Source organism: Populus euphratica, unplaced genomic scaffold, assembly GCF_000495115.2.
Source record: "Populus euphratica unplaced genomic scaffold, PopEup_1.0 scaffold31.1, whole genome shotgun sequence".
Lineage (NCBI taxonomy): Eukaryota > Viridiplantae > Streptophyta > Magnoliopsida > Malpighiales > Salicaceae > Populus > Populus euphratica.
Window position 1 is genome coordinate 3924547 of NW_011499850.1, and position 10094 is coordinate 3934640.

At 30.7% G+C, this 10094-nt stretch overlaps 1 protein-coding gene across 3 annotated transcripts; it reads left to right on the top strand.

Moving 5' to 3' along the window:
* The first annotated feature begins 2493 nt into the window (after positions 1-2493).
* On the top strand, positions 2494-7437 carry LOC105121265 (tRNA-thr(GGU) m(6)t(6)A37 methyltransferase). Of its 3 annotated transcripts, none has more exons than XM_011019832.1 (11): positions 2585-2718; positions 2802-2923; positions 3032-3132; positions 3772-3967; positions 4061-4153; positions 4501-4560; positions 4705-4779; positions 5112-5192; positions 6635-6835; positions 7158-7220; positions 7330-7437. In XM_011019832.1, the coding sequence occupies exons 1-11, from the start codon at positions 2625-2627 to the stop codon at positions 7417-7419; spliced, it is 1176 nt and encodes a 391-aa protein (XP_011018134.1). In that variant the 5' UTR covers positions 2585-2624; the 3' UTR covers positions 7420-7437. The 3 variants fall into 3 exon arrangements, with proteins under 3 accessions (XP_011018136.1, XP_011018134.1, XP_011018135.1); XM_011019833.1 differs by having other exon boundaries at positions 2586-2718; positions 7337-7393; XM_011019834.1 differs by lacking the exon at positions 7330-7437 and having other exon boundaries at positions 2494-2718; positions 6635-7213.
* Positions 7438-10094: the final 2657 nt, after the last annotated feature.

The following is a 10094-nucleotide window of genomic DNA, read 5'->3' on the forward strand; positions in this document are numbered from 1 at the left end:
TTAAAAAAAAGCATCAACATTCACCGTAGATTATACTGTGTAGTCTACAGTGAAAGACATAAAAAGAAAAAAAATTAAAGGCATCAACTTTTTCACCGTGGACTATATACAATATTTAAAAAATAAAATCAGAAGAACAAAAGTAATGAGAAAAAAGAAAAAAAATCTGAATCAATAGGGTTAACCGATCACACTTGAGATCAAAAACAATCTGAATCAATAGGGTTAACCGATCAGACTTGAGATTCATGTCATGAAAATTTAATAATTAAACAGAAAAATTTTAATATTAAGAAACTAAATTAAAAAAATAATTACAAAATAAAAAAAAAAAGATAAAAAAAACTAAAAGCACTAGCTTTTTCACTGTGGATTGTATTGTGCAATCCACAGTAAAAGGTTTTAAAAGAAAAGGAAAAAAAATTAAAACAAAAGCATACACTATAGGTTATTTTTTTTTGCATAAAAAATATCAAAAAATATTAAAATCTAAAAGTATTGTGTATTTCTGCAAAGATATATTTAAGAGCTTTTGATCTAGCTGCAATATTTGACCCAAAAGTAATATTTATAATAACATTAAACTTGCATAATCCAAGTTCAAGCGAGTCTGGCTGCAACACCGAACCTAAAAATATTGAATGTGGGTGTAACTATAAGGTCGTGTAATAAAAATATGATAATTAAATAGATTAACTAAAACAAAGAAAAAACCAACAGGAAAAAAAACTAATAAAGAAAAAAAATGAATTAATTGGGTTAAACCAATTAACTCTTTAAATCAGGTTAACCCATAAAACCTAGAATTTGTGTCATGAAAGTTTGATAACTAAATAGAAAAACAAATTGATGGATTTACCCATAATTAAGTAGGTTAACCCATCAAATCAAGTTAACTCGTCAAATCCAAAATACGTGTCATAAAAGTCTGATAATTAAATAGAAAGAAATTTAATATTAACAAACTAAATTAAATGAAAAAAAAATTAATTAAAAAAATTCGGGTTAACTCGTCAAATCAGATTAACCCATAAAATGCAGATTAACAAACTAAACTAAATAAAAAAAAAATTAATTAAAAAAATTTGGGTTAACTCGTCAAATTAGGTTAACCCATAAAATACAGGATTCATATCATGAAAGTCTAATAATTAAATATAAAATTTTATTATTAATAAACTAAATAAAAAAAAAACATATAAAATTTTATTATTAATAAACTAAATCAAATAAAAAAACAAAAAAAAATCTATAATATAATATAATATAATATAATATATTAATAAGTAAAAAGCATAAAAAAACTACAGTGATTACCTTACACCTTTTAGAGTATTACTTAATTTAGAACGGCCTCGAGTCAAGGATGACGCTGCAGAGGCTTCTAATATCAGACCGTGCACTCTTTTTTAGTTCTGTTTCCTGGGCCGGCTACGCCGAAAAACGAATTGTTTTGGCATCTTAGGGCTTTGTTGTCACTCTCCTTCCTTCTTTGGTGTGTGCTCTATCTTCAAGGCATCCCTTTCCCATTAATCCTGAAATCACGTGCAAGTTACCTCTATTCTGAATTTATAAAAACTATTTTGATATAAAATAATAATAATAAAAATAATAACCTTGTTACAATCTTTTTGAATATTTTTATATTTTAAAAGTATTTTTAAAAAAATTAAGAAGTTTTTTTTTTATTTTTCTCTCTACTTTAAATTAATTTTGTTTTGTATTCTCAGATTTTTTTTATGGGTTGACAGCACAAAGAAATTTAAAAAGAATATTTTAATATATTTTTAAATAAAAAATATTTTAAAAAATAATTATAATTATTATAATATTAAAAATATTCGTTTCGTTCCAATCAAGCGACAGAGAAAACGTGAGATATATATCTTGAATATTTAAAAAAATCATTTATAATTTTGTTTAATGCTGTCATTCATCTTAATAGTTGTCTTCACTTAAAGAAGAAAAAGAAAATGATAACAAGAAAAAAACTCCCCAGCAACGAGTCTCAATTTAGGGCCTGTTTATGTTTTTAAAAAAAATTATTTTTTTTTATTTTTTATTCATTCAAAAATATTTTTGAAAAAAATTGAATTTTTTTATTTTTTATTAATTTTAAATTAATATATTTTTAAATTATTTTGACCTATTAATTTTTAAAATAAATATTTTTAATATTTTTAAATCATTTTGACGTATTAATTTTTAAAATAATTTTTTAAAAATAACAAATATTATTAACATGTATTTTAATATAAAATATTACTTGAAAAAACAAATTAACATGTATTTTAGTATAAAATATTACTTGAAAAAACAACTATAACCACCCCACCAAATAAACTCTTAAAATAAAAAAAATAAACAAAGACTCTAAACATTAGCTTTTTTATTTTAATTTTCATTAATTAGGGGTTCCGTTAATTACAGAAAGCTCCCTTATTCTCTACAACTTAGTTTAGGCCACAGTATTAAAGATTATTTTCAATTCGGCCCAAACCACAACACGCCAGAATCCACTGTACTTGTGCATACACAAGTAAAACTAACCTAGCCAAGGCAGGCGGCCTCAGTGCTAAAGTAGAGAGAGAGAGAGAGAGAGAGAGTGCAAAAACTTTGAGAAGATGGGTTCTACTGTAAACTCAAAATGGTTGCCTGTGACAACCACCATAACTGTGGCACTTGCACTTCTTTCTGCCTCAACAGCAGCTATCTCTCGTACTCTTCCCTTCTTTGCATGTCTTCTATGAATTTACAGTATACTAGGTATGGACTGTACACTGAAGCTTTTTGCCTTTCAGTTTATTTTTGTAGAAAGAAATCAAAAGTTTTGTATTCAAAGATTCAAGAACTTGAGATTTCTCTCAATTCTTGTATGCAAAAAAGTGCTGCTGAGAGAAAAGGTCGAATTAGAGCCCAACAGGTCTCTTTTTTAATCCATGCACTTCTTTTATACTGAGCCCTTTCTCCTATTATGTTGTATTATTGTTGTGACCATTGATAAAATTGGTGCTCCTTATTGGTTTTGTAGGATTTGAGGAAGACCTTAGCACAACCCAAGTCTGAGAATTTGGAGCAGGCTTCTTATCCCATGACCCCTATTGGAGTTGTTCAGTCCTGCTTCTCAACCAGGTAATCTTCCTCGGTGATCCAAATTAGAGATTGTTTATTCATTCTTCATGTGGCACAGCAACCAAGTGAAGTAAGGGTACAAGAAAGCTACAAATTGACACTCTCAGATAATTTTTAGGAGGAATAGAAGTATATAAGTAGACAAGAGATTCTTTTCATTGATTACTTAAGCAATCGGAACTGCCATGGCTGTTCTCCATGGAAAGCAGAAACTTTTCTGAATACTGCATCCCTTCAACGCTCTCCCAGACTCAAATAACAGGAAATTTTTCTTACTGCATTGTAACGAAACACTTTCATTTTGGTTTTTGATATCTGAATGGTTCTTGTTAAGAAGGAATCGATTTTGTTTTTGCGTATCTGACCGTCTCCCTTTTAGATCTCCCAAGTTCACCAAGTCCATCATTTGAAGTCCAAATTCATGATTGATTTCTGTCATTATGAATCCTGTATACTGAGCACATTGTTCTGTTCTCCTATCAAATGCTTAATGCTGACACAAGTTGAATTCCTTTTTTGAAATTTTGTACTTTTTATGCACGCATGCTCAGGCAAAAAACTTGGAAAGTCTGCATTTATCTATGCTTTTTGCAAATGGTTGTTCATGAATAGAAGCCAACTCACTCATTATTGGTGCAGAAATGGGACTCCAAGGCAACCCTTACTCGTACCTCTTGCTAGGGCATGCTTAGTCTTTGACTCAGCTCGGGTTCCTCCAGCATCCCTTGAGGGTCTTGTAGAATATTCTCATTGCTGGATTATATATGTGTTTCATTTGAATACAGATTTGGTGAAGTTATGGAAGCATCCGTCTAGATCAAAGTTTAAGGCTAAGGTAACGGTTGCTACTAGATATATTGTATGGTTTGATTTCTATTTAAGATTGTTCTTATATGAAGTTTCTACAAAAGTATGGATGGTTGGATAGGTTAGAGTACCAAGACTGAAAGGAGGAAGGATGGGAGTCTTTGCTACAAGATCTCCACATCGCCCATGCCCTATTGGGCTCACTGTTGCAAAGGTAGGATAATTTTTTTTACATTAGAACAAATGTATCTAGATTGGGGTAGATTAATATCAAGGCTCATTGATATGGGAAGGGAATAATCAAACTTCTTAAAACTAGTTCCTGTTTTTTCTTACTTGTGCAAATGGGCAGCACTCCCTTGGTTCCTGCATTTATGGATTTTATTCGATTCTCACCAATAAAAGATTTCTGGGAAACTAGATGCATTTCATCCTCATTTTTGGAGTGTAACACTGATTCTTGCACCGCATGGTGCTTTTTGTTAATGAAATGTTAGAACTTGCCGAAAAAGGAAATTCCTTTACTTAACAATTAGTAACAATATCCGTTGTTTACTTTAGGTGGAGGCTGTACAAGGAAACATGGTTCTTCTATCTGGTGTTGACCTGGTTGACGGGACAGTAAGTTTCCCATGTTTTTTTTTTCCTAGTCACACTGCCTTTGATTGATATCTTTCCTCTTTCTTTTAGCATTATCCTGAATAGAATGCATATGCGTGGTTTCCATGATATTTGTTGTACTCATTGTGCTACTTTTATTAACAGCCAATACTAGACATCAAACCATATCTACCATACTGTGATAGCATCCAAGGGGCAGCAGTGCCGGAGTGGGTAATGGTAATAATACAACTTTACCTTATTTTAATCTTGAATGCTGTTTTAGGAAAATGACGATGCATTATGTTGTGAATTTATTTCCTATAATAAAATCCTAGTCTTGATTCTTGAAAGTGACAACTGCAGCAAGCATTATTATACTATAAGATGTAAAGTTAGAGCTATAGAAGGTTATGTTGATGAACGACTTCCAGATATATAAGAAGTAATGCTGCATGTCCTTCTCAAAGGACCACTCCCCAAGTCTGATGCATATTTTTCTCATTGAGCTTGTCCTTTTCTCGTTCACTTGTTCCCCTATCACATTGGAATAATGGCTAATTTTTGTACAGGTGGACAATATGTTAGCAGTAGCTTCTGTTAACTTTTCTGAGGGCTTCTTTTCCTCACTATCTGATTGTTGGGAAACAGCAGTAAGTGATTCATAACTACTTGAAATATTAAGCATTTGTATCTTCAAATTCATATGATTAGCTTGGATTTCTTTTCTTTTTCTGGGTTTTGCCATTTCCTCTGTCTATGTTGTCTACTATCTTTTCATCTTTACAATTCGCTAAATTACCTCATCCATAGCAGTCTATTATGGTAGAACTAGCTGCCAAATTAAACATCATAGTAATGTCTCACCAAGAAATTTTTTTATCTATAAATGGCTAAGATTACAGAGAGGTACTGACCGAGCACGTGAGAGAAGCAGCCCAATGGTTGTTATAAAGGTGCTAAATCAGAGAACATCTCACTTCAAAAAAATTCTCTTATGATTAAAGTGACAACAATCATAGTTTTTTGTTTATTTTATAGTCCTTGCAAATAATAGAATCAAATGGGTAGATAACCCATGGTTGTTAGGTTGTGCAAGTAATTGCAATGAAATGAATTTATATAAATAAATTTAGGGAAAGCAACAAATAAGTCCTGCAACTATGTTTTTATACTTGGAAGTGTTTAACCTTTCTTATTGTTGGCCTCCATCCAGGTCAACCATCTACAACAATTAAATTGTCAATGAACCACATTTTCACATTTACCTTCATTATCCTACTATCAAAGCCCCAAATTGCAACTCTAAACACTGACATTCAAGTGAGCATGGCACAAGTGTGGCATGTTTCATCAAACAAGAAAAACTTAAAACTTATTTCAGGAAAAATATGCATATTTTGAAAAAATGTGATTCTTTTTTAGGCAGGGTAGAGGATGCACTAGAGAAAAATGTGGCCCCTTCATGATTTTTGTTGTTTGTAATAGACAGTCTAGGATGGAGCAACAACATTAAAAAAAATTAGAAAGCCCCAGCTGCAATCCCAAAATTGGCCACACTCTGTCCAGTGTCCATTCTCCTCACCCAAATCATCTCCATCTTCTTCATTTCAAAATAGTGAAACATACCTTTGATAGAGAGAAACATGAACACCGTTTTGATGTTTGATTTTGGAGTACTTATGTGAACAGTGAAGAATTACGAATTAAAAAACCAAACATGAATCCATTCTATTAAATCTTTGGTGATCTGAATCTGATAGCAATTCTTCCATGGAAATTCATTGCAGTTGATTCCTTGGGGATAGATTATGTGACTTCATTACTTGTTTTTAGATGTTCACTTTTAACAATGTCCATGTTGAAGTTCTCTCACTGTCTGAAAACTATTCCTGTCGATCCCATTGTATAATATTTTTTCTTCAACCATGTATTATTGAAGTTTTAAATGTTGAGTGATCAGTTGCGAAAAGGTGCAATATCAATTGAGCAAAATGAGTTCCTCCATATTAGAAACTCCACCTTGGTCTTTCTTTTTACTTTTTGTTCTTTTAATATGTCCTGATCAGGATAGCCGTGATTTTGTTTTGTTCAGAAAAAGAAGTCGCTCTATGCATCACCAGATGAACTTCAATGCTTAATCAAGCAGGTGCTTTCATGGGATATTCGATCAATATCTCAACGAAATCAACCACATGATCCCCTTATTAAGACTGGAAATGGGGAAGCACCGCATAGCGCTCTTGATTCAAACCAGAACCAAGATCAAGAAGCTTTGGACAATGAAAACAGCCAGGTTTGTCATCCTTCTGGGGATGTAACATGCCACTTAATTTTGGAAGGAATGGATGTCTCATACAGAATTGATTTCAATGGCAATGTAATTGTAGAGAATGTTGTAGTTTCATCTGACATTCTGAATGGTAGGCAAAACCGTAGCAGTTTCTTGATGTGGAGAGACGAGCTCAGTTAACCAAACTATCTTCAGCTTTTTCCTTGCAGTCCTTGTAGCTGTAATTGTAGTAACTACATATGATGGCTGCAGAATCTCTTCCGTGCTGAGCCAGATTTGTTTGATCCGGTTCATTGGATTATGTTAATTATTTATAGTTTTGCAGATACTATTTTTGATGACTCATGCTTGGAAGAGCTATAAACCAATCTTCTTCTTCCCCTTTCAGGTAGAAGCTATAAATTAGTTAAAGGCCTCGTTTTGCCATCCTTTCTTGAACACACCTTATTATAATATTAATGGTGCTTTTTCTTTAATTCTGTTATTATATCTTGAAGCAAACAGCACTCGTTGAAAGCACCTGTACGAGGAGATGGAACGCTATAGCTCTGAGCTGCATTCGGACGCCATATTTTTCAAAAAACTAAGAATGCGATATATTGGAATTATTGAGATGAAGAAATACGAATAACTCGGATTGTAAAATTATAATAATTTTATAGAAAATATATTATAATAAATTATAAAATTTAATTTTTAATTAATAAAAGATAAAGGATAAAATTAAAAAAAATATTAAAATATTAAAATTAAATTCTTAATTATAGTGAATTTTAAAAAAAATAAATAACAAAAATTATCAAAAAAATTAGCTTTAGTAAACTAGGTTATCTTGCCAAATGTTTAACCCGGGTTACAATATTAAGAAAATCTTATAAAAAATAATAAAAAAATCATAAAATTTAATTTTTAATTAATTAAATTATAAAATTTTAAAAAAATTATAATTAAAAGGACTTGAAAAAAATTATAAGTCAAGTTAATTTATATTAACCTATTTACCTATCTATACTGAATAATGATATTGAGATAATCACATTGAAATTAAATTAAAAAAATATAAAGTTTAATTATTAATTAATTTAATATTGAATAATAAAATTAAAAAAATATTAAATTCAAATAATAAAAACTAAATTTGATATTCATAAATAAATAAGAGTTTACTTTACTATTTTAAAGAGAATTATGCATGGAAAATAATGATGGAAGAGAGAAAAAGAAAAAAAAATAAAAATTGGACCGCAAGGGCAAAATTGGAGCTCCTCTACAGGCACACGCCGCCTTGGAAAGAAGATCACCCCTAAACAAATCACAAAAGACCATCTTTTTTTAGATTAACGTGGGTGTCTGGACCAATTTACGCGCAGGAAAGAAGATCACCCCTAAACAAATCACGGAAGACCATCTTTTTTTAGATTAATGTGGGTGTCTGGGCCAGCTTACGCGCACCACGATTAACCCCACGGATCCTGAAGTAAACGACCATATAAGCCTCCAGTGGCCATCATATGAGCAACCAAGGACTCGAACCTGAGACCACAGAGGGAGCAAACCCCTTACTTCCAAGTGTTTACCACTTGGCTACCACCTAGATGGTTCACAGTAAAGAAGATAAACTCATAAATAAAGAAACTTGAAAAATATAAAACAGAAAAATATTTTTACATGACAAAATATAAATTGTCTTTGAATCTTAGGTTAAAAAACTATTAAAGTGGCATAGCCTTACAAGAGATTGACTACGGGCCATCAGAGCCAAATTAGAAAGCACAAAGATGTTGTATAGAAAATAAATTGTATTTTCTCACATCCAAATAATCTGTCATAACAACATAAATAAAATCGAGATCAAGATCATATCAACCTGTCATATACAATGTAAAATAAAATAAAATAGAAAAAAAATACAATAAAGGGGACAAAAACAATGACGAGGACAACAATAATAGTTAACTACTAACTTTTTTCTTTTTCATTTTCAAACCTTTTTTTTTTTAATTTAATCATTCTATAGCTTAATTAGATGAAACTAGATGCATGCTCGGGAGCTAATTAAAGGACAATTTCTTAAACCTATTTTAATTTTATTATGTAATAATGAAAATATAAATAAACAAAAAGAATAAGGGGATACCTTTTTTCTGAATACCTTTCTGAAATGTCAATAAGAATACCTTTTTTCTTTTTCTTCCTAGCCCACATCCTTTGAAGAGTGAATAAAGATGTTTTTCAAGAGGATTCATAAACCCTAAAATCTTGTAAAATTGCAATTAAAAGTGAAAATTACACAAAACCCGAGTATAAATAAAATTTGAAGAGTGTCATTTCTACGAGGAAGGAACTAATAAAGTGAAAGATTTTTTTTTTTTGTTTTCTTTAATAATAATAATGATGATTTTTTGGTAAAAAAGCTATCATCTTTTAATTTAGTTTCTTTTATAATAATAAAAACAAAAAGAGAAACAATATATTTGACGCTGAATAACTTCTCTTGAAAAGTTAAAAAGTGTTAGAGAAAAAGATTAAAAAAAAAACAATCTCTAGGTGTTATTGCAACAATGAATGAATGATGATAAGAACAAAAAAAATTTATGATAAATAGGCGTAAAAAAATAAAAACAAAAATAAAAATTGTTTGCAAAAGAAGAAAAGAGTTGCACAAAATTACAGATTTGCCATTATTACAATACCAAACACTTAAGAAATTGAAAAGAAAAAGAAAAAGATTTACCATTTCTAAATTTAATCGCTACAAAGAAAATGAGTTTCCTTCTTGTATATTATATAATTATTTTTGTAATTATGGTGAAATTACCAAATTAAAAGAAATTGGAATTATGTTAAGAAAATTCTATGCAGTCTAAATATTTTTTTTATATTTAAAAATCCTTGATCCCACCCGAGCGAAGCAGTGAGGCCTGCCGGCAGTTTGCTAGTATAACTCTATTAAAAAAATTGGCACATGAAAGCGAAGCCCTCTCGATTCAGAAATGACTTCTCAGCAAAGAATCTGACGTGATGCAAAATCATTTTCGAGATGACCTTTGCCTTCGAGGCACCCAAGGAAAGCCTAACCACTACAGAAGTAATGCTTCTCTCGAGATCAGGATATTTTCCGGGTTTTGAACAAAGAAAAAAAGACAACAAGAATAAGTGTTGTAGTGGCAAGAAGTTGGAATAAATAAACTCAAATCATAAAGATATTAGGAGCAAAGCTGATTAGTCGAGAAAGCCAACTAGACCTCCACAACCTCGTAAT